The sequence below is a fragment of the Anomaloglossus baeobatrachus genome, chromosome 5 (assembly GCF_048569485.1).
Source record: "Anomaloglossus baeobatrachus isolate aAnoBae1 chromosome 5, aAnoBae1.hap1, whole genome shotgun sequence".
Taxonomy (NCBI): Eukaryota; Metazoa; Chordata; class Amphibia; order Anura; family Aromobatidae; genus Anomaloglossus; species Anomaloglossus baeobatrachus.
Window position 1 is genome coordinate 80,661,988 of NC_134357.1, and position 25,047 is coordinate 80,687,034.

A 25,047-nucleotide genomic window follows, 5' to 3' on the forward strand; every position below is an offset into this window, starting at 1 on the left:
ATAGCTGTGAGCAGAGCACAGCGCGCCGGCCGATATAAAGGCTCGGTCACGCTGTGCAGGCCGGCCAATCACTGCAATTCCACAACTAACAGGGCTGTGGCATTGCAGTGGTCTGCCAGCCAATCCCTGCATGAGGGCTGGCTCTCAAAAGAGCGCCAACATGCAGAAATGAAGACCACGAGTACAGCACGAGTATCGCGAGATTACTCGGTCCCCGCCGAGCAGCCCGAGTACAGCGATACTCGTGCGAGTACCGAGTAGTGACAAGCATGCTCGCTCATCACTAGATGGCGTCATTCTCTTCTCCACAGCGTGTCTTAAAATATGTGCAGTTTTCACTTTTCCCACATATTAATAAGGTTTTGGTAGATCCCATTCATGACGCATCTATAAGGGATAAGCAGGTTAACAGGTTCTACCCCCCCATACCATATTTACTTAAATAAAGACGATAACTACGACTTTATTGCAAGGAATGGCCACAGCTTTTATTTAACCGTATATATGTATACCAAACTCGTGGCTCAACATGCCACCCATTGTTAAACATAACCTTTATACATATATACCCTTATAACCAAAACCACCGATAGATCCATCCGAGAGGGAAACAACCATCATTCTTAACCCCCCGGCCATAACCTCCAACCGGCCCAGAGGACCACCTCGGCCGTGACCAACCGGCCCAAGGTGAGGGCTAATAACGTTCCATCGTTAATTACCCCCACCCAGAACCTGCAGGACCTCCGCCTGCAAGTTCCCATCCACTCCGAAGCCACTCCCCATGAGCGACTTCGTACCAACAAACCGACTGTCGGTACTCCCAACCTCTCAGACGGACCTATCCCCCCGCTGTGACAACAAAACAAACATTTTTCTTTTTTTTTTTTTTTTTTTTGACAAAAAACCATCACCCCCTTTGTTGTTCTTTTTTTTTTTTTTTTTTTATGTATATATTACTCTCCTTTTTTTTTTTTATATAATAAGGGCGGGCGGGTGGGCACAAAGTTCAAGCGACGAAAGGGGAGGTAACACACTTTACATTCTCTTTATACCTCAAACTACGCCCCCACCCCTTCCTTGCTCTCCACCAATCCCCCCTCCAGTACCAACCACCAATCCCATGCCCCCATCTACCTCTCTCATCCCCAACCAAAACCTTTAACTCCTTACTACCCTGCACCCTCCCGATCGTCATGGGCCTGCTCACCCCTATGGGGTTCACTGCCCTTCTTGACGCATCTATAAGGGATAAGCAGGTTAACAGGTTCTACCCCCCATACCATATTTACTTAAATAAAGACGATAACTACGACTTTATTGCAAGGAATGGCCACAGCTTTTATTTAACCGTATATATGTATACCAAACTCGTGGCTCAACATGCCACCCATTGTTAAACATAACCTTTATACATATATACCCTTATAACCAAAACCACCGATAGATCCATCCGAGAGGGAAACAACCATCATTCTTAACCCCCCAGCCGTAACCTCCAACCGGCCCAGAGGACCACCTCGGCCGTGACCAACCGGCCCAAGGTGAGGGGTAATAACGTTCCATCGTTAATTACCCCCACCCAGAACCTGCAGGACCTCCGCCTGCAAGTTCCCATCCACTCCGAAGCCACTCCCCTTGAGCGACTTCGTACCAACAAACCGACTGTCGGTACTCCCAACCTCTCAGACGGACCTATCCCCCCGCCACAGACCGGCCAAGTGACAACCTTACTTGGCCCGGGCCCCCCACACCCCAAGTGCTTGCTCCAGGCCATCCCTCAAACCCAGCATCCATAAATCCAGACCCACATCGGTCAGGTGAACCCCATCTCCCCTTAGGTACTGTTCCGTGGACTCCTCCAATTCTCTATGCCGCACCACCAAACCACCATTCCGTGCCACAAACCTGCCAATTGCCCGGTTCAGCTTACTCCGAGCCCTATTAATACGGTCCACCAACCTACCAAAACGCCACTGCGTCCGAGCTATGATGTCCGACCAAACGATCACAATGCCCGGGAACGCCCTCCACAAATGTAACAGGTCCAACTTTATGTCCCTTTTCAATTCCCTTGCCGACCTAATTCCCAAATCATTCCCACCCACGTGTAAAATTAACACATCCGGGTCACGATCCATACGGCTATAATAAGCCACCTCTGGGCGCGCCCTACCCCAGGTCATGCCCCGAATTCCCAGCCACTTTACTCGGGCCTCCGTCACCGACACTCCAAGCTGCCGACCATCGTGATGCACATCCGCCCGCAACACTCCCCAATACACGTAGGAGTGCCCGAGGATCCACACAAGGCATGGCCCTACAAAATATAAACACCACGAATAAAACAGCAACAGCCAAGAAAATTGTCACATACCAGCATCAAAACACAAAACAGGAATTCCCCACCCCCGAATCATCATCTGACCAAATGAGGCCTAATGTACAAGCGAAACCTGGAAGACTCCCACCTCCCAATCCGCCGGATACAATCCTCACTCAAACCCCACCTGGCGGCTTCCGTTGCCGCCCCAATCCGGTAGGAGTGAGACCCGTATTCACTTGGCTCCTCCCCCACCCGAGCTAAGGCCATCTTCAGCACCGCAATGAATTGGTAATGCGACAAGGCCAATCCGTCCGCATGCCGCAGGAAAACGCCAGGGTAACCTCCGCGCACCTTTAAAAACTCCGAAACCTGTACCACCGGGCACAGTTGGTGTCCCGGTAACGCAAACAACACCACTAAGCGCCCCCGCCCCCTGTGATCCGTCTTCGAAAAACGAAGCCGACATTCCACTCTATCCTCCCCCAGCATTACATCCTCCATCATCAAACCACCCATTGCTTGCTTAGCCGGGCTGACCAATTCACCAATGCGAAAGGCCCCAAAAAACGCCAATACAAAAGCTACCGAAAACAACCCCCTCTCAAAAGGAGACGAACACAATTCCCCCAAACATCCCACTAAACGCCCCAACAAAGGCAATGACACCGGCCGCCTCATGTCACGCGACTGGGCCCCTTTCCGAAAACCCTTCATTGCCTGCCGCACCAGAAAATCCTTAGTCGCATCCCGGACCCCTTGCATCTGAAACAGGAAGGCCAATGCCGCCAGCTTGCCACCCATCACCGAAACGGACCGACCTGCCGAAAAGTCCCCACTAATTAACATCAGGACCCCCAACACTCGGTCTTTGTAACCCGACTCCACGAAGTCCCCTCTTTCCAACTCTGCCCATTCCTTCCACACCGCCTGATATCGGCACCAAGTAGCCTCAGACACCGATCTCCTAATCCCCTCAAAAGCTACACCGATGCCAGGTCCCACAGCCCGTCCGGGCAAGGTTCTCCATCCTCGTCCGCTCCCGGCACCAGCTTCCTGAACCTGCAAAACTGAAACCGTGATAGCGCGTCAGCCACCTCGTTTCGAATCCCTGGCACGTGCCGAGCCACCACGCAAATGTTCAACTCCAAACAACGCAACACCAAGTGCCTTAAATACCCCACAACCGGCGGTGATTTTGCCGACAGTGCATTGATGGAATGCACCACCGCCATGTTGTCACAATGCATGCAAACCCTTCTTCCGGAAAAAACGGGGCCCCGTAACTCCACTGCTACAATTATGGGAAACAATTCCAGCAGCGCCAAATTCCTCACCAGACCTGCTTCCACCCAAAGCTTTGGCCATTTTCCAACACACCAGTGCGTCTGAAAAATTGCCCCAAAACCTGTCGCTCCAGCCGCATCAGTATACAACTCCAACTGGCTATTGAACAAAGCCTTGCTCATCCAAAGAGTGCGACCGTTGTACCGGTCCAAGAACTTCTCCCAAACCAACAAATCCCCCTTCATCACTTTTGTCACTCTGACAAAGTGATTCGGAGCTCTTACCCCCGCGGTTGCACTTGCCAGCCTCCTATTAAATATCCGCCCCATCGGCATGATGCGACAAGCGAAATTCAATTTCCCGAGCACTGACTGCAAGTCCCGCAACCGCACCTTCTTGGCCTGATACAAAAACCGCACCGACGCCTTCAAATCCAGAAGCTTCCCCTCAGGCAATCGGCATTCCATTGCCAGTGTATCAATTTCAATACCTAAAAAACATAGAGCAGTCACCGGCCCTTCTGTTTTATCTTTTGCCAACGGAATACCCAGACTCCGCGCAATCCGCTCTAACGTAAACAACAACAAGGAGCAAACCGAAGAGCCCGCCGGACCCACGCAAAAGAAGTCATCCAAATAGTGAATCACTGAATGGACCCCTGCCACGTCTTTGACTACCCATTCCACAAAGGTACTAAATGCCTCAAAATGTGCACACGAAATGGAACAGCCCATCGGCAGGCAGCGATCCACATAGTATTCCCCATCCCACATACACCCTAAGAGATGAAGACTCTCTGGATGCACCGGAAGTAAACGAAAAGCTGCTTCCACATCCGCCTTTGCCATTAGGGCCCCCCGCCCGGCAGCCCTTACCAGCTCCAATGCCTTATCAAAGGATACATAAGAAACTGCCGACAACTCTGGTGATATCCCATCATTCACCGACAATCCCGCCGGATAAGATAAATGATGGATGAGCCGAAATTTGTTCGGCTCCTTCTTAGGCACCACCCCAAGGGGGGAAATCCTTAAATTGGAGAATGGCGGGTCCTGGAATGGACCCGCCATCCTCCCCAACTCCACCTCCTTTTGCAGTTTTTCCTTCACCACCGCTGGATGTTCTTTTGCGGACCTCAAATTCCCCGGGCGAAACACCGGCGCCTCAGATTCAAACGGAATCCGAAAACCTTCCGTAAAACCACGTGCCAACAATTCCGCCGCTCTAACATCCGGGTACCTATTTAGATAGGGAAGCATCGCCTCTACCCTCACTGGCGTCTGTTACGAGGGGGACCCGGGGAAGCGTGCCAAGATGGGAAATGGCCTGCTTCCGCCGGTCAAGGTCCACTGTGCGGTGTAAGGGACCGCCGCTATGGTGGGTGAAGAGTGAGCGGGTTGCTGCTAGCGATCGTCTGGAATGTCACAGACGATCTATGTACACCGATCTGCCCTAACCCGTGAGGGTTGTATGGCACAGATCTCACGGCTCGGTGTACCTGTTGCACGGGGAAGCACAGAGGTGCCCACGCACGTGTGCCAGTGGAAGTCACGAGAATATGGCACGAGGGTAGCACAGAGGTGCCCACGCACGTGTGCTTTCAATAACCAGGTGAGTCCAATGGAGACTTGAGGAGCTCACCTGGGACAGGAACACGGCCTGTTGACGGGGGTACTGCCGGAGCAGCAAGGCAGGAACACGGCCTGCAAACGAGGTACTGCCGGAGCAGCAAGGGCCAAGCCCACAAGAGACAGTAATGCCTGAGCAGTGGCATGGCAGCACGCTGCCAGACATCCAAACATAGAAGGACGGTCGCGCACCGCCATGATGGCAGGGGGAGCTTTTAAGGAGGTGCAGCTCCACCCGAGGGCGGGCGCGAGGCGGAGATGACGGACTTGACCCAATCAGGGTCCACGACGTCCCAGCCTGGCCAGTCAGGATTCACCACGTCACCAGCCTTGTCATCAAGCCGTGTGACGTCAGTGAGCGAATCAGGACCCACCACGCATTGCACATGCTCACCCTCCTGCCTCTGGGAAATAGAGGCGGGATCCTCGGTCTCACAATGTGGAGAGATAACGGGAATCTCACTGCTTCCCTGAGCAGTAAACCTCTGCACATTGCGCAGCCTCGCAGACCTTCGGGGCCGCTGAGCAGGAGAGTCTGCGGCAGGCCAGGAATGGGAGACCGCTTCACTCCTTGTAACAGGAGAACCACTAGGTGTCACCCTTCTGCTGCCTCTCTGAGAAGGTATCTCCTGCGCAGTCTGGCAGACCTTCGGCGCTGCTGAGCAGGAGTGCTCGTGGCAGGCAAGGAATGGGAGACTGCCTCAGGAGAGCCACGAGATGTAACAGGCGTCCTCCCTTTTTCCAGACCCCTCCCCCGCCTTTCCTTTTCCTTTCTTAAAGCACCTTGCCAGGGAGTGAGAACCTCCACATCCGGAACACTCATGTTTGAAACGACATGAGGCCCCGAACTTACACTGGCCCTCGTTATATTGCCAACAAGCCCCCTTTTTCTGTCCAGCCGGGGACCCGCCGCTCGCACCCGGGCTCTCGGCACCACCTCGAAAGGGCTGAGCCGGAGCCGTCATTAGCCGCATCCACAAAGAAATATCTTTGTGTCCCCACTGAACACCAGGCCGCAGAGCCTTCCGTTGCCGGAACTGCTCGTCATATCTTAACCACCCTAATCTGCCGTATACTCTATACGCCTCCCCTATCGCGTCCATATAACCAAATAGAGCGGAACAATGCTCCGGCTCCTTTTCCCCAATCACGCTAGCCAAGATCGCAAAGGCCTGCAGCCAATTGGTAAACGTCCTCGGGATCAACCTATACCTCCGTTTTTCCTCGTCCTCCTTCTCCTTTTTTGTATCACTGGGCTTCACCTTATCCAAATTAAACTTCTCCAAGGGAAGCAGGGAAAAAATTTCCACATACTCCCCTTTCCAAATCTTGTCCCTCACTTCCTTTTTTAAATGAACCCCCAACTGACCTTCAAAACACACATAAATTTCACTCCGCGCCCTATCATCCAACCGCACAACCTCATCCTCTTTCTCTTTTTCCTTTTCCGCCTCTTTACTTGCACCCACGTCAGCCGCCCCACCGGCCGCCTGTCCCGCATCTACCGCCGCGGTAGTGTCCCGCGCCGCAACCTCACGCACCGGCGCCTCTATCTGCACCACCTCCGAGGGGGCCACCCACGCCCCCACCGGAGCCGCAGGCCCAATCCGACTACCCCGTTCCGCCGACAACCCCTGCAACACCCCCAAAAGCTGCCCCCAAAACTCCGGGCCCAGTAGACCAGATTGACCGACCGCACTCGCCCCTTGCGCAACACTTCCCGTGGAGGAACCCCCTCCCCCGCCCGCACTACCCACAGCATTAAACATTTCTGTCGCTCGCTCACCAGGCTGCCGTTACACCGACGTCGGCACAGCCGTGCCCCGATCATCCTGCTGTCGCTCCGTCCGACCTGTCGCTGCCATAGACTCTTCATCCCCTCCGGAGTCCGAACTGCCGCTGCTGGCCACAGGGGGGACCAGCGAGGGGACAGCCCGCACCTGGCGGCCGTCGACCCCCACGGTCACCGCACCCCGCTCCTCCGGGCGCCTCCTGCTGGACCTCAGTCTCTTGGCACGACGTGGCGCCGTACCGCCGTCCATCCCTGCTGGCCTCCGGTATCCTTGCTGCGCCGCTGCTGCGTCTTCCCTGCTCATTGGGCTCCCTCCCTGCCGACTGCGGGATCGCCGTCCCGCCTCTGACAAACGCCGGGAACCCCCCCCAGCACGATCCTCGCCAGAGGGGACCGTAATCCGGGACCACACCATGCCCGCCGGGCCACCGCACTCTTCTCCCCCTCGTCTCTGCCCGCCGCCGCACTCCACCTCCCCTACCCGTCCTGAGTCGCTCCCCTGCCGTCTGTAGGGAGTCTCCACCGCCAATCCAATACGCTGGGCTCCACCCCCGGCCCGCACATCACCGGGGGTTGCCGCTACTCCGCTCCGGGACCTTGCAGGCCGCGGACCGGAAGTAGGCCTCGCCGAAGCTCCGCCCACCTCCGACCCGCGGGATCTCCGGCGAGGATTCCTCCCGGCAGCCGGCAGCTCCACTACAGCAGACGCGGGGCTCCGTCGTGCCGGAGGGTCCCCGAAGGGGCTCCTTGATCTCCTTCTCCCCCCTCCGCTGGGGGAGTAGCGCACCGGCGGCCGTGACCGCCGAGCACGTAGAACAGGCCCGGGCGCAGGAGCAGCAGGAATCACCGCTCCAGCACCGCAAACCGCCGCCAGCTGATCCCGCAGTACGTCAGCACCCAGGACCTCAGCAGCCCCACGCACTAAATCCATTAAAGCGGCCAGGTCAGCCATCGCAGTGGGCTGCAGCACAGACGTCCTGGGGCACAAAGTTCAAGCGACGAAAGGGGAGGTAACACACTTTACATTCTCTTTATACCTCAAACTACGCCCCCACCCCTTCCTTGCTCTCCACCAATCCCCCCTCCAGTACCAACCACCAATCCCATGCCCCCATCTACCTCTCTCATCCCCAACCAAAACCTTTAACTCCTTACTACCCTGCACCCTCCCGATCGTCATGGGCCTGCTCACCCCTATGGGGTTCACTGCCCTTCTTACACAATGTAATGCAATTTGTTATAAACTTTTGCTGTGGAATCCACAATTAAATTGTAGGCAATCCACTGAGTGTGACCCCGACCTAAGGACACAATCATATTATTGCTGTAAGGCTGCTTTCACACCTCCGGTTTTAGCAGAGCCGGCCAATCTGGCTCTAAAACCTATGCAACGGATTCGGCGACAAAACCGCATCCTTTGCATACGTTTTTGACATGCGGCCCGTCCAGATTTTGCCGCTTGCGGCAGGCTACTGAGCATGCGCAGTGGAAAAAACCACATGCGGCGGCCGGATGCGGTGTTTGCCGCATGCCGCGTCCATAGGCATGCATTGCAAATTGCGCCGCATCGGCCGGATGTGGCGCGATGCGGGTTTTTTTGCCGGACCAAAAAACGTGTCAGGCAAGGTTCCATCCGGCCGCCGCATCGGCTAAATCTGCCGCATTCAACAAAAACCGGACCGAATGCAAGCCCATGCGGCACAATCCGGCACTAATGAAAGTCTATGCAAAAAAAACGCAACCGGCGGCAAAAAAAAAAGGTTGCGTTTTTTCTGCAAAGCGCCGGATTGTGCCACACAGGAAAAACCAGATGTGTGAAAGCAGCCTTATGTGCCAGCTATAACAGGCCACCCATTACCGTCCAGCCCTCTGTACCTCCAGATCCATCAGCATCTCTGCATGGCCCCAGTTTCATATGAAAGCATGCATTCCCCCCCCCCCCCATAGGTTTCAATATAGATACAATTGAAACCAGAAATTTACATACATTAACTATAAAGACACATCTGCATGTTTTTCTCCCTATCTGACATGAAATCAGAATAAACCTTTCCCGCTTTAGGTCAATTAGGAGCCAAAATTATTTATATTTGCCAAATGCCAGAATAATAAGAGACAGAATGTTTTAAGGCATTTTTATTCTTTTCTGCAAACTCAAAAGTTTACGTTCATTTCATTAGTATTTGGTACCATTGCCCTCACACGGTATGACTTGGGTGAAATGTTTTGGATCTCCTTCCACAAGCTTCTCACAATACTTGGTAGGAATTTGGGCCCATTCCTCCTGATAGAACTGGTGTAACTGAGCCATGTTTGTAGGTTGCCGTGCTTGCACCTGCTTTTTCAGCTTTGCCCAAAAAGTTTCAATAGGATTGAGATCAGGGTTTTATGATGGCCGCTCCAAAACATTGACTTTGTTAGCCTTAAGCCACTTTGTAACTAGTTTGGCAGTATGCTTCGGGTCATTGTCCATTTGGAAGACCTATTTCCGCCCAAGCTTTAAGTTCCTGCTGATGTCTTGAAATGTTGCGTCAGGATTGCCACATACAGTAACGCCCACATCGGCGTTCTCGCATGGTTCAGCGCCTCCCCCTCGTCGGAGATGTCGGCTGTCTCACCCATCTGTTCTTCCTGCAGTGGCTGCTCCATTCTCATCCCATGCTGCTGTCTCCAGGAGGCTGCGTTCTTATAGCAAGGTACCTGTTTCTGCGCTAGGGGGATCGCATGTGGCCACGCGCTGTCTTAAAACCCTTAACATGGAAGTGCCTCTAAGGTCAGCTGAGAGGCTGCAGGTATATAAGGTGCTTCCTCCCTCAAGGAGGTGTCTGGGCAACGAGTCTAACACGTTGCTAGTTCTCAGGTGCCCTAGTACTGTGCTGCTGCCGCTGTTACATTGTTCTAGTTCCATTGCTGACATATGTTTATGTTTCAGAGTAATGCTGCTGATATCTCTAACCTGCCGCTGCTGCTACAAGTCACCACCTTGGCCGCTAACCGCAATACCCGCTACAGTGAAGTATCCTCACCAGTTGCTGCTGCCGTATCCACTTGTCCATCCATCCATCCCGGATGGAACCTCAACACCTGCTCCCGCTGTTACCTATTTCCAGAGACTGTCGCTCCGATACTACTGGGGCCAGCCGTCGAATCATCAGTCTTCCCAAGTGGCACCCGATCTCACACCTGCAGTGTAACCCCCTCACCATCAGAGGCTCTGGTGAAAACCAGGTGTGGTTCCACAGTCAAGCCCGGGTTTTCTGTGTGCTGTGGCTTAGTGGGTTCGCTGATATCCCTGCTCATCCGGCGAGCATCGCACATAATCTTCTTTCCTCATAATGCCATCTGTTTTGTGAAGTGTACCAGTTCTTCCTGCTACAAAACAACCCCACAACATAATTCTGCCACCCCCGTGTTTCACAGTTGGGATGATGTTCTTAGGCTTCAAAGCTTCTACCTTTTTCCTCCAAACGTTACAATGGTTATTATGACCAAACAGTTACATTTTAGTTTCGTCAGACCACAGGACATGTCTCCAGAAATTAAGGTCTTTGTTCCTGTGTGCATTTGCAAACCTTAATCTGGCTTTTTTCTGTTTCTTTTGGAGTAATGGCTTCTTTCTGACAGAATGGCCTTTCAGCCAATGCTGATCCAGTACTCGTTTCACTGTGGATAATGACACAATCTTACCAGCTTCCGCCAGCATCCTCACAAGGTCTTTTGCTTTTGTTCTTGTGTTGATCTGCACATGTCTGACCAAAGCACGTTCATCTCTGGTACACAGAACTCATCTCTTTCCTGAGCAGTATGATGGCTGCAGTCCCATCTTGTTTGTACTGGCGTATAATTGTTTGTACAGATGAACGAGGCACCTTCAGGTATCTGGAAATTGCACCCAAGGATGAACCAAACTTGTGCAAGTCCACAATTCTCTTCCTGAGATCTTGCCTGATTTCTCTTGATTTTCCCATGATGCTACACAAAGAAGCGGTGTGTTTCAGGTGTGCATTAAAATACATCCACAGGTGTGTCTCTAATAAACTCAGATGTTGCCAATAAACCTATCAAAAGCTTCCAAAGTCATGACATAATCATATGGGCTGTCCTATATTGTTTAAAGGCATAGTACTCTTATTGAATGTAAACTTTTGATTTTGCAGAATCTAATAAAAATGCCTTAAATAATTCTCTCTCTCATTATTCTGACATTTGGCAAATATAAATGATTTTGTTTCCTCATTGATCTAAAACGGGAAAGGTTTATTCTGATTTTATGTCAGATACTGAGAAAAATATGCAGATGTGTCTTTATAGAGAGTGGATATAAAGTTCTGGTTTCAACTGTATGTCAGAAAAGAAATGCCACAAAAAAGTCTTATGTAGTGAAATATACGGTACTCCCCTAAGCTTTGCTGACTGTGATATGGTAGTCATGGGCCAAATTCTGCTTTTTGTCCATTACATTTTGTCTTCTTCTTCCACTTTATGTATTTTTGTTTTAGAGATAAATCAGCGTTCTCAATGTTTTTATTTTTTTTTTTTACAACAAAATCATTGGGATTCTGCACTACAAAATGCAAGTGTGCGTGTTTTTTCCAGGCTACAAATAATGGTTATTGAAAAAAAAACCAAAACATCAAAACCACACAGGTCTACATGGTCTTTAGATGCAAAGATTTTCTGCATTAGAAAAATGCAATGAGAAAAAAAAACAGCGTTTATTCTACATGGGAACATGGCCATAAAAAAGGGGAGAAGGCAGCCATATATGCAGCAAAAACACAAGAAACAGAGCAGATTGCTAATGCGTATTTTGTGCAGGAGGAAAAAAAAATAGCGTTTTTCTGGTTTTAGCAGAGAAAAAATTGCAAGAATGTTGTTACAAAAGCTGGGGTAAAAATGAGCAAATATTTTGAACAACACAGAGTTGCGCAAAAATTTGGAGGTTTTTGCCATTTTCATGGAAGTTTGAAGCAGTTTCAGTGAAATAGACAGAGTATGGGAAGAATGCTGGTGTTTTTTATGACAGAAATGCTACTCCAGTCCCACCATAATAGAGCTCTGTCTATTGCTGGCTGTATGTGGACGGAGACCTGAACTGCCCAATTAATGACTTCCAATGTGGTTCTGGTCATGCCCGGGTGCAGAACAGAACTTTATCTAAGGCCTAAGACACACATCCGTGCTGCCGGATCGTGTTTGGCAGTTTTTTCACGTACCGGCGGCACGGAGACACGTGGACCTATGTTTTCATTGTTGTTTGGACACACGTTAGTATTTTGGAACGGAACATGTGTCCGTTCCATACTTACGTGTGTCCGTGATTTTCTCACGCTGACATGTCCACATATTCTCTGGCAGCGTGGGTGTCACACGGCCCACACCCGTACCACACGGATGTAGTGTGGATGCGGTTCCGTGTGACATGCGCCGGAGAACACGTGTCATTAATTTAAAAATTAAAAAAAACACATCCTCACCTCCACCAGCAGATTCATCCACTGCAAAATGTTCCTGCCGGCCGCCGCTCGTTATGAGCGTGTAAAGGAGGTGGGCGTGCTGTCACAGGCGCTAATCTCCGCCCCTCCGCTCAGCCAGACGCAGCGTCAGCGGGGAGTGGGCAGGGCTGGAGCCGAAGATAAGAACCCTGGACAGCAGCGCGGACCACGTGAGTATACAAATTACCGGTTCTCCGTGTGCTATCGCGGATAAGTGGTATGTGGTAAGACACGTACTTACCACACGCAACACGCTGGGAAAATACGTGTCTCGCGGCACGTGTGTGTTTTTAACGGATTTGTGTTGGATGCCTAAAGTTCAGCTGAAACTGCTGAACCGAACTTCAATGGGTCCGCTCATCTCTACTGGCGAGGAGAAAATCCCTAAGTAGCCCTCAATCCTGGTACTGCCTTGACGTGGAGGTTGGCACCCTAAAGGCAACGCAGGATGTGACGCCACCACTCAATGTAACTGTCGCGGGCCGGGGGTGACTGACCACGTCAGGGAAGGCTACACGAGTTGCTCGGATCCGGGGTCGTGGCTGGGGCTCAAGTGGCAGCCGGATCCGGGGCTTGAGCAGCGGCCCGTCACCCACAACAACGGAAAAGGGGGGTATTTACAGGGGAAGAGTTTGTCAGTGACGCCACCTGTGGGTTGCGGTGAGGGTTGGTGACACCGCCGCTGCCTTGGTATGAGACGCCCGGGGCTGATGGAGCTGGGCAGCAAGTTGGAATCCCCTCCACGGGTAAGGGAGGTGTAGTCCTGGGGTCCAGAGGATGGTGCGGGATTGCAAGGAGCAGTCTTTACAAACGGACCAGATGGTACCGGTGTACTCACTGTGGTAATAAATTACACAAAGGCCATGTGGTAAACCAAATTGCCAGTGACCAGTAACCTCCGGCGAGTGTATTCAAGTCCCACACACAGATATACAGCCAGGGGCCCTTACGTCTGCACTTTCTGTCTGTCTCTCTTGTCTGGACTAGTCCGCTTGAAACGGCCTCCGGACCGGATCCCCGCTCTCAGCACCGGCGGGCTACAACCCTGCCCCGGTCTATCTCAGGTTCCCCACAACCGGATCTCCGTCGCCTGTGGCCCTCACTGCCACTTAGTCAGCGTAGCTAGTCCAGTCGTCCGGTGGTCCAGGGCTCCAAACCTGACTACCACCCTCTCCAGAGAGCTCCAACTCCCTCCTTACAGCTCTCCACTGACTACAGCTCTCCACTGACTACAGCTCAAACTGCCACTCCTCTCTTTGTCACTTCCTGAGCTCTTCTCCTTGATCCCTCCCATTGTCCTGGGGGGGCGGGGGTGACTAGGGCATCATTGGCTGGTGTATACCTGTGTGGGGACTGTGTTATGGCCAAAGAGGAGAATGGCCTGCATTTTGGTGGATTTGTGCAGGCTCTGTGACATAAACTCGCCCTACCTATCTCTGTAAAGCCCTAAAAAAATACTCACTGATGTCGATCCTTTTAGAGGGAAACTGTCACCAGGTTTTTGGCACCTAATCTGATAGCAGCATAACATAGGGGCAGAGTCCCCTATTCCAGCGATGTGTTACTTACTGAGCTGCTTAGTGTAGTTTTGATAATCTACTCCTGATTAATCAATGAGGTTATCATAACAGGACTACTTGGTGTGCTGCAGGTAGTCCAGCACATTCATGAGCTCTGTATAACTGCTAGAGCTGCAGCAGAGAAAATATTTATTTTCCCAAAATAACAGCAAACAGCTCAGTAAGTGACACATCGCTGGAATCAGGGTCTCTGTCTCTAAATTATGCTGCTCTCAGATGGTGGAGCAAAAACCTGGTGACAGATTCCCTTTAAGGTAAAAGGACATGAGGGATTAAGTCACCAAAACAAACTGAATGCCAGTATACAAAGTAAGTAACAAAATCAGCAACAAAACCATTGTAAGTCTATACAAAGCCTCCTTGTAATATCAAGGTCAATGTCTACCAGTATATGGCAGTAGTTTAACTGGTCACATTGGGCCTAATATCAAGACACCACTAACAGAAAAAAAGGCCGTTCCCAAAGCAAATACATCGGCACAATGAAAACCACTCCTAAAAGAAAAGAGGTCATGTGTATTTCCCTTAATAGTACAGCCCTAAGGCATGGCCAGAAGGGAAATTCACCGGACCCCTTTTCTTTTTCTTATAGCCCCAACCTCCGCGGCAAGGCAGTACCAGGACTTAGGGCTATGTAGGGATTTTCTCCTCACCAGTACCTATACTCTCGTTTAGTCATACCTATATGTGTATATTTTGCTTCCTGATTTGAATTAATATCCAATAAATATTATGTTTTTATCTATATTAGTGGGAATACTGGGTTTCTAAGGGGCACGGAGGAGCACGCCACAGAGAAGATGTGTCAAATTCATTAAGTGGCTTGCTCGTCTTAATGAATTTGGTACATTGTACTCCGGTGAACCCTCTATTAGGACTGGTGTGTGTTATCTGTTCCCAGAGCTCCTTAATGTAGGCAGTACAGGTATGTATATTATACATGTCTGAACAAACCATTAAAGGGAACCTGTCAGGTGCAATATGCATCCAGAACCACGAGCAGTTCTGGGTGCATATTGCTAATCCCTGCCTAACCGTCCCTGTATACACTAGCATAGATAAAGCGATCTTTAGAAAAAGTGTTTATAAAAATCCTTTATGATATGCTAATGAGCGTAGGGACTAGTTGTAAGGGTGTTACTTCCTGCCCTCATTCCGCCCTCTTAGCATGTTAGCACTCCCACAGGGGTGTACTAATGCTATTCAATGCAGCATCACCAGCGGTGCCGCGCGTACCTGTGTCCGCTGATCAGAAGTCCCAGCACTTCCGGCCATGCACACTAGATCTCTCTGAAGCTGCGACACTTACACCCGGCTTCATACTGTGAAGTGCTGGGACTTCTGATCAGCGGACACAGGTACACGTGGCCCCTCTGGTGACACTGCATTGAATAGCATGTTATCACACTCCTGTGGGCATGCTACAATGCTAAGAGGGCGGAATAAGCGCAGGAACTAACGGCCTTGTGACTAGTCCCTGCGCTCATTAGAATATCATAAAGAATCTTTAGACATACTTTTTCTAAAGATCTCTTTATCTATGCTACTAGATACAGGGACAGTTAGGCAGAAATTAGCAGTATGCACCCAGAACTGCTCGTGGTTCTGGCTGCATATTACACCTGACATGTTTTAAAAGGGTTAAAGATAAAGACAGTAAACGGAAAAGAGTATTGAAAACAACCCCAATGGATTCAGTCTACTTTCCTATGGTTATGTGCCATTTAGCCTATTCGTTATCGCAAACAATCAATGGCTGTAGCAGTGCTGATGATGTAAATGACATGAGACCAATGATTAGCTGCAGCGGTCACGTGGATAAATAGCACATGACCATTTCAGGGAATCAAGAATCAGAGTGTCAGCGCGGGAACAACAGGAGATTGAACAGGTAGGAGTTGTTTTGTAGAGATAATCGGACCAGAAGTGTAAAGTTTAGGGTTTGTACCGAACACAGACTTTTTAAAAAATAAGTGTCCGAGTTCAGAGTTCTGGTGCTTTGCATATGCTGATCACTGCATCGAGAGCATCGCTGTGCTCGGGTGCGCTCAGTTCTCAGCCCAGTGCAGCCACTTGCAGTCTCTAAACGGCTCACACTGGGGGTAACAACAGCGTGATCGTATGCAGTGTGTACGGCTGCCTGTATGTGGGCAGAACAATCAAAAAGACTGCTGGAACACCATTGTAAATGTGAACAGGGAGCTAGCCAAAAATACACAATCGATATCAAGTGAAAGCTGCACACCAAATTCAGTGAAATATGAACAAGCATAACTGCTTTAGAATACATAAGGAATGAAAAATACAATTAGCCATATGAAAAATTAAATGTGACATTGCATAACTGCTGAGGATTATTTGCAAAAAAGAGATAATTAGCTAATGTATTGATCAATTAATTACTGCCCAATAACCAACTTCACGGTAATTTCTTATTTATGGGGTACCTAACCAAATGTTACCTCTATATGCGGTTAAAACCTGCTTGTGTGCATGGGTACCTAACCAAATGTTACCTCTATGTGCAGTTAAAGCCTGCTGTGTATGGGAAGCAAGGGACCTGGCTATATAGGAAGTTGAATAATCATGGCTAAAGGGCGGGACTGGGTTCTCAGACAGAAAAAAACTGCATAACAATCAAAAAGACTGCTGGAACACCATTGTAAATGTGAACAGGGTGCTAGCGAAAAAATACATAATCTATATGAAGTGAAAGCTGCACACCAAATTCATAGAAATATGAACAAACATAACCGCACATAGAGGTAACATTTGGTTAGGGACCCCATAAATAAGAGATTACCGTGAAGTTGGTTATGGGGCAGTAATGAATTGATCAATACATTAGCTAAATATCTCTTTTTTGAAAATAATCCTCAGCAGTTATGCAATGTCACATTTACATTTTTTTTCAATTTTTCATATGGCTAGTTGTATTTTTCATTACTTATGTATTATAAAGCAGTTATGCTTGTTCATATTTCTCTGAATTTGGTGTGCAGCTTTCACTTCATATAGTGTATGTGGGCAGAGACCTGGACTGTTCAATCAGTGACTTTCATTGAGGTTCGGGTCCAGAACAGAACTTTATCTAAAGTTCGGAACCCAAGCTTCAACGGATCCGCTCATCTCTATTGTTTTGACATTTCTTGCAATTTACAGGTTTTAGCCAAATTTTTGTCAATACCAGAAAACTCCTTTAAGACATGTAGTTTCATAATAGATTCACTCACCTTAGGGTCTTCTTTATTGTGGCTGTTGTCATTTCCCATTCTGTCCTCGCTGGTGTAATGTCATGTGCCAGAATCTAGGGGAAAAAGATAAAGGCAATTATGATGATCACGCACATATTGGGGGCAGCGCTCTACTTGGGTTTGCAACTTCTTTCGGGCACATCTTAATGTCGCCCAGCCACTAGAGAGAATCAAGAAGGAAAATACACTTATCATGAGATTAAATTAGATCCCGAACACTTACAGTGGTTTTCATATAGCCCAGTATAGTCCAGTAGCTTCTTCTGAGGCCCTGGCTGTAGGATTCCTAATTCCTCCCTTACTGGAGAGTTCCCTGCCGTGTGCCGTCTGCAGCTGGGGATTGTGGCATACACTGCTTGACTGTACATGCAGAATTAATGTTGTTTTTTCCTCCTCTTGCACTAATAGGTAAAATAAAACTATTATCTGAGACCCGCCCGTCATCACACCAAACCTGCTAAACACACACTGTCAGCACCCGCCCCTAGGAAGTAGACGACACAATTAATCCAGGATCATCTGTCACCTATACAGCTGCAGAGCCGGGATTCTGACTTCACGTTTCACTTATAAAGAGCATTAAAGGGGTTTAATGTAAATAAAGTGTAATCACACAATAAATGAAAAGTTCTACAACTTTCTAATATACTTTTTGTTTAAATTTCCTAATATTTACAAATAATTATATGTTTGCTGTCTGTGAAGGAGAACTTTTGTTTAGTTCTGGAAAGAAAAATTGGCACAAACCTGTCCCTGCGCTCAGCTGAGAAGTGGACGGAAGCCATTGTATCCAGTCTAGACAATGCTCCGTGAGCAAAACACGTTTTCGGCTGATTCATTTTAGCAAAATACCTGCTGATGACGTATTTATCTCACAGTACATAGTCTAGATTAGATAAAATGGTATCTATTTCTTAGCTGAGAGCAGAACTAGTTATGGCTATGTTCACACGTTGCGTTTTTGTTGCATTTTTTTGGTTGTATTTTTTTGTGGTCTCTTTTTCATACGTTTTATGCCAATTAAAAGCTGCTTTTTGCAGTACCAGCAAAAGCTATGAGATGTCAGAGAAATCTCTTGAACACACACTTGTTTTTGTTTTTTTTTCTTGAGTGAAATGGAAAACTGCTGCATTTTTTTTTTACAGAGCAGCAAGTCAATTCTTTCAGCGTTTTTCACCCTAAGGCTGGAAACACATCTATGAGAGTAAAATCGGACCGACTGGGCTGAAAAAAACTCGGCTGATTTTAGTTCACGTTAGGTCCGAGTGTAACGCAAGTGCGATGCTTTTTTTTTTTTAATTTAATGACTTGCCTAGCGTGTGTAATGCGTGTGTAATGCGTAGGGGATCCGTTTTTACTATGTCATCTGCCATTCAGCTCTGCTACATGGCCGCTGACAGCAGACACAGACAGCCATGTAGCAGAGCTGAATGGCAGACGACAGCAGACACAGACAGAGCCGCACGATCAGAATTAACTCAGGTGAACTTCACCCGACATCATTGTCATGTCGCGGCTCTGTGTCGCGTACTGATTAGCGGTCACCCGTGCAGGACTCACCGGTGACCGCTAATCCCCTGAGTGACTGAATTGAGCAGCGCGATTACCGCTGCTGTCACTCAGGTTACACGCGGCTAGCTGTATTCTCCCCCCGTGACCGCAACTCACCTGTGACTTCATCGCTGTCACTCGGGCGACTTGCTGTTAAAGGTGGAGGATCCAGCGGTGGCCGCGAGTTACCTCAGTGACAGCTCAGCTGATCGCGCTACTCACCTCAGTTGCTGCGTGGAGCTGACAGGAGCGGCAGTGTTCTTCTGCAGCTCCTGTCACCTTCATGTAGCAGAGCTGGAAGCGACGCAGGACCTCAGTGGATTACGTTGGACAAGGATGGGTTATTTGGGGACTTAATAAAGTGGTGAACGCGGGTCTTTGTTTTATTTTATTATTTCAAATAAAGGATTTTTTAACTCTGTGTGTTTATTAACTTTAATTTACAGGTTAATCATTGCGGGTGTCTCATAGACGCCTGCAATGAATAATCTAGGACTTATTGGCAGCTATGGGCTGCCATTAACTCCTTATTACCCCGTTTGCCAACGCACCAGGTGAAATCGGGATGAGCCGGGTACTATCCCAGAACAGTCGCATCTAATGGATGCGGCAATTCTGGGCGGCTGCTGGCTGATATTGTTAGGCTGGGGGGCTCCCCATAACGTGGATCTCCCCATCCTGAGAATACCAGCCTTCAGCCGTGTGGCTTTATCTGTCTGGTATTAAAATGGGGGGGGGACGCACGCTGTTTTTTTAATTAATTTATTTATTTATTTTTAAATGCACAGCATAGACACGCCCATCGGCTGCTGTGATTGGTTGCAGTGAGACAGCTGTCACTCATCGTGGGGGCGTGTCTGACTGCAACCAATCATAGGCGCCGGTGGGAATGGAAAGCAGGGAATACGAGATTGAATAATGAGCGGCCGGCTTTTTCAAAAGAGGAGAAGCCGCCAGAGCAGTGTGAACGCCGTGCAGCGCCGCGCCGGGGATCGGGGATCAGTGAGTATGAGAGAGGGGGGCAGAGGGATAGACCGACATGAACAGAGAGAGGGACAGAGACAGTGACCGACCGACAGACCGACCGACAGACCGATCGACAGAGAGAGAATAGAGACCGAGAGGGAGAGACCGACTGACAGAGAATAGTGATTGACAGACATTGTGACACATCACTCGTTTACAGTGTTTTAAGAAACATGCGAGAAATGTATTTAGAAAATCGGATGTCACTAGGATCGTGTGAGTGCCGTCCCGTGACATCCGATTTTTCCACGCTCCCATAGACTTGCATTGGAGAGACTCGCCGAGAAATGCTGCAATTTTTTTCTCAGCCCGATTTGGACTGAGAAAAAAACGCAAATGCGAGCTGAATCATTTACTAACATGTGTCCGATTCCAATGCGAGTTTTTCTCGCATTGCTCTACTGCGTCAAAATTGCAAGTGAGAAGCAGCCCTAAAAATCAATGAGGAAGTGTGAAAATGCAGCAAAAAAAAAAAAAATGCACCAGCCTCTTTCCAGCATTCACACACAAGCCATTCTTGTTCCTTCAAGCTCGTAGTTTGGCACAAAAAAACGTTACTCAAGGGCCACAGGAACGGCCAGGAAGAAAGTTAGATACCTTAATTCGCAACGCCAGGTCGCAGGTCACCTCCATGAGCCACATCTACTCTTTATTGCGTCCTCACTGGAAGGGAGGGGGAAGTGGCGAGACCGGCAAAATGGAAAATGGAGTTTCCGGAATATGAGATAGCAAACCTGTTGAGAGCTACCCTAACCCTAGTAAAGACCGTGCCATATGCCAGCTACACGGACATGGCATTACGAATCTTTCATAGGGTGTACATATCACCTATGGTCCAGTCCAAAATGTCATCCATGATATACTCATGTGCTAAGTGTGTGTCGCCCTGGGCAAGCCAGGGGACACAGATAACAGCACCACTACACCCCACACTCCAGGTAGGCACATCTGCTAACCAGAAATCCTTGTTGCCTCCCTCCAGAGGTTGATGATGCACACCAGGGGGTGGGCCAGGCGGTTGGCTCCGCCCACCTAGGAGCTCAGAACTCTGGAGGCAGGAAGTAAACCAGGCAGATAGCTCAGGGGAGAGCTGGAGAGAGGAGTTCTGTCAGGGAGGAGGAAGTGGAAGGAGTGAGGAGTAGCCCAGGCAGGGGCTAGAGTAAACAGAGAAGTGAAAGTGGTGAAAGTAAAGAAGCAAGCAAAGTGACAGAAGGACAGAAAGCCTGAGAGCCCAGCTGTGTGTAGGGCTAGAACAGCAAGGTCAGCGACGGCGGTGACTGTCCGGAGTGGGACAGTTCGGAAGTTCCTGGAAGGACCCCGTTGGCTGTGTGCCCGGTGGTCTGGAGCAGTGTTCCGAAGGACAGTCAGCACCAGGGCAGGGGCCTCTCGGACCCCGGCAAGGCTAGGAGTCGCCCAATTTGCCGAATCCGTCAGTGACGGGGACGCAGATCCCCCAACAACAAAGTCCCGATTGACGGCAACAGCCCGACCATTAACGGGGAGACACCGCCACCGCCAAGGCACCAGTTTCCCCAGGGCCAGCGCCTGCGGGCAAAGTGTAGAGCTCCTCCGGCCCAGATTGCAGTCGGGGAGCGGGTAACCGGAGGGAATCCACCGATACCACCAGACCACACAGGTGCAAGGAAGAGAGAAGTCACCGCCACCTACAGGTGCAGGTGCAGCCGTCTGTGGGACCGTCCTACCAGCCGTTGGTTTACCGTACAAACTGTGTCCGTGTCAGGCTGAGTGAGTACCATAGTGCCGCAAGGCACAGCGCTGCCCCCGCGTCCCTGCGCCCTCCAGGCCCTACACTTTACATCTCTCCACCGGGCCCCGGGATCACCAACCCCTACCCACGGAGGGGCAACACAACACCTGGCTGCTCCCATCACCATCCCCGGGACCCCCACACCGAGCAGCGGTGGTGCAATCACCACAACCGTGGGTGGCGTCACGAACTATAACCCCAACAAACAACCCCCCTTTCACTCACGGGCGAGGAGTGCCGCTCGAGACACCCCGGGATCCGGCCCGCAGCTCGAGCCACTAGGAGCAACTGCCGGACCCGAGCAGAAGGGGTGAGCGCGGTGTGCTGACACCCTCCTCCCCGCCCGCGACAACTTGGCGTCACGAACAGGATCTTACCGCTCTGCCGTCAGGTAGAGGTGCGCCTTGTTACCGCCGGAGGCATCCGGCAGAAAAATTTGAGAAGCCGCCATCTTTGGCGCGAAAAGTTCCCGCTCGAGCGTCTTCTCGAGCAGTAGAAGCGCGGAGGCCAAAACCCCGCCCCGAGAGAGGAGGGGCCGGAAAGAGCTAAGGGGGACGGAAACAAGATGTCTGCGCCCGACGGAGCCGCTGGAGGAGCGGTGGTCGCAGCCGCAGCGGCACCCGCGGATGGGAATGGGCCTGCCCAGGTCCCGGCCGTACTGGCGGGAGGTGCCGCGGCCCCCGCGCTTGCTCAGGTCATGCCGTTTTCCTTGCCCTATGCGCCCGGAGCTGCCTGGCTACCGCAGTATGACGGGAAACCGGATGCCCTACAGGCCTTCCGGAAAAAGCTTAACCCGTTGCTAGAGCTGTACCCCCTGACTGATAAGCAACGTGCAGCGATAGTGCTAGGCCAGTTAACCGGTGCGGCGGAGCAGGAAGCGGAGACCTGGGCCGAGGGGGACCGGCTCTCTGTAGCCACCATCTTCGAGAAGCTACAGACCGCCTTCGAGACCCGGACAGAAGCTGAGCTGAGGATGCAGTTTTACCAGTGCCGGCAACGAGCTGGGGATAGCATTCGGGACTATGCTCTACGTCTGCAGACCGCCCTCCGCACGCTGAAGCGGGTGAACTCTATTAATGAGGCGGATAGCAACAAGATGTTGGTGGAGCAATTTGCGCAGGGGATGAGGTCCCCTGAGGATCGTAAACAACTCCGGCTGTGGGCCCTGGAACACCCTGATGTGGACTTTGCTGTGTTAAAGGAGCGGGCTATCAAAGCGCTACAGCCCCCAGCTGCTGAAGTTCTGGAACCCGTCCCGTGGCCCGTCGAGACAGCTCCCGTTGTGGCGGCTCCAGCCAAACCAACCTCCTTACTACCTGCAGCCTCAAGCAGCACAGTGGAAGAACTGGCAGCCCAGGTCCGTCGCCTGGACGGAGACCTTGCCAAAATCCTTGCTGCACTACAACCCCTGACCAGATCTCAGCCCCAAGCGCAGATACAGCTTGCTGACAGTCCCGAAGATGTTCCCTGGATGCAGCGGAGAAGCGCTAACAACCCGCGGAGCAGACCTCCAATCTGCTACAAGTGCCGTAAGCCGGGCCATGTTTACCGACAGTGCCCGTTAAACGAGCAACCCCTGGGGCCCCGGGCCAATCCTCAGGAGTAGAACACCGTGGCCCCCCGGACTGGCGAGACCGATATGTCGGGGCCCGCCCTATCATCCCTGTGGCTGTGGACGGCATACCCGTGATGGCTCTCCTGGACACTGGATCACAGGTAACTACCATACCGTATACCTTGTACCAGCAGTATTGGGCCACAGACGAGCTGGCGCCTCCAGACCCTAGTATAAATTTGATTGCCGCTAATGGACTTCCATTGACCCAGGTGGGGTATAAAGAAGTGGCTATGACAGTGGGGCAAGCTGAACTGCAACATCAGGGCATGATTGTGATCATGAATGAACCCAGTGATCATAACCCGAAAATAGTGCTGGGAACCAATGTGATGGAACACTGCATGGCTGATGTGTTGAACCTTTTGCAACGGCTAGCCGCCACGGCGGCGGGGAGCCGGCAGAGGGCTGTGCAGCGTGAGATCCGCGCCCTGATGTACCGCCAGCATGTAAGCTCAACCGGAGGGGAGATTGGTGGAGTGCGAGTGATGGATGTTGCTCCATTGACTGTGCCCCCTAGGAGTGAGATGATGATCTGGTGTAGGGCAGCAGTAGGGCCTCAGGGGCGTGACTACCCTGCGATGATGGAGCCCATGCCTTCTGAGCACTGGCCCACTGTAGTGGCCGCCCGAGGGGTGGTAGATGTGAAGAAAGGGAGAGTGCCTGTGAGAGTGTTGAACTGTGGGGAAGAGGAAGTCAGGCTCCCCCGGTATGCCACCATTGCCAAACTGCTCACCCTGGACCCTCACACTATCCAGGAAGCCCGTCCATCCACACTCCCACCTACCACCAGCACTTCCCCACCCCAGGGGGACACCAAGGAGTGGCACCAACAGCTACATGTGGGCACTGATGATACCCCTACACATCACAGGGCAGGGGTACACAGGGTAGTGCAGGAGTACGAACAGGTTTTCAGTAAGCACCCCCTAGACTTTGGGCAGATCAAGGGGGTCCAACACCACATTCCCACGGGTGAACATCCCCCTATCAAAGAGAGGTATAGACCTATTCCCCCTGCACATTACCAGTGTGCCAAAGATATGTTGAAGAATATGAAGGAGGCAGGGGTTATTCGGGACAGTTGTAGTCCCTGGGCCGCTCCGTTGGTACTGGTCAAGAAGAAGGATGGTACCATGCGGATGTGTGTGGACTACCGGAAGATCAACCAGATAACCCATAAAGATGCCTATCCATTGCCTCGTATTGAAGAATCTTTGGCTGCACTGAGAACTGCAAACTACTTCTCGACCCTTGACCTCACCAGCGGATACTGGCAAGTGGCCGTGGCCCCCGAGGACCGGGAGAAGACCGCCTTCACCACCCCGATGGGGCTCTGCGAATTCAATAGCATGCCGTTTGGGCTGTGCAATGCCCCCGGGACCTTCCAACGGTTGATGGAGTGCTGTTTGGGACATTTAAACTTCGAGACCGTCCTGCTGTATTTGGATGATGTGATTGTTTATTCCCAGACGTATGAAGCCCATCTGGAGCACCTGGCCGAGGTGTTCGCGTCCCTTGCCAAGTTCGGGATGAAGTTGAAGCCCTCGAAGTGCCATCTGCTGAAACCCAGGGTGCAGTATCTAGGACATGTGGTGAGTGCGGATGGTGTTGCCCCCGACCCTGAGAAGATCACTGCCATCCAGAGCTGGCCGAGACCAACCACAGTGAGGGAAGTACGGCAGTTCCTGGGTCTGGTAGGGTACTATAGGCGTTTTATAAAGGGGT

At 50.9% G+C, this 25,047-nt stretch overlaps 1 protein-coding gene across 5 annotated transcripts in view; it reads right to left on the reverse strand.

Annotated features, from left to right (window-relative positions):
* The window catches only part of TACC2 (transforming acidic coiled-coil containing protein 2), a 300,109-nt gene that overhangs the window by 230,440 nt on the left and 44,622 nt on the right, over positions 1–25,047 (reverse strand). For 4 of the 5 annotated variants that reach the window (XM_075348634.1, XM_075348635.1, XM_075348633.1 and 1 more), the window contains exon 2: positions 17,339–17,412. In XM_075348634.1, coding sequence (XP_075204749.1) covers positions 17,339–17,377 — 39 coding nt within the window. In that variant the 5' untranslated portion in view covers positions 17,378–17,412. Of the gene's footprint in view, positions 1–17,338; positions 17,413–17,582; positions 17,720–25,047 lie in introns of those variants that run through there. The other variant, XM_075348632.1, reaches the window with a different exon arrangement.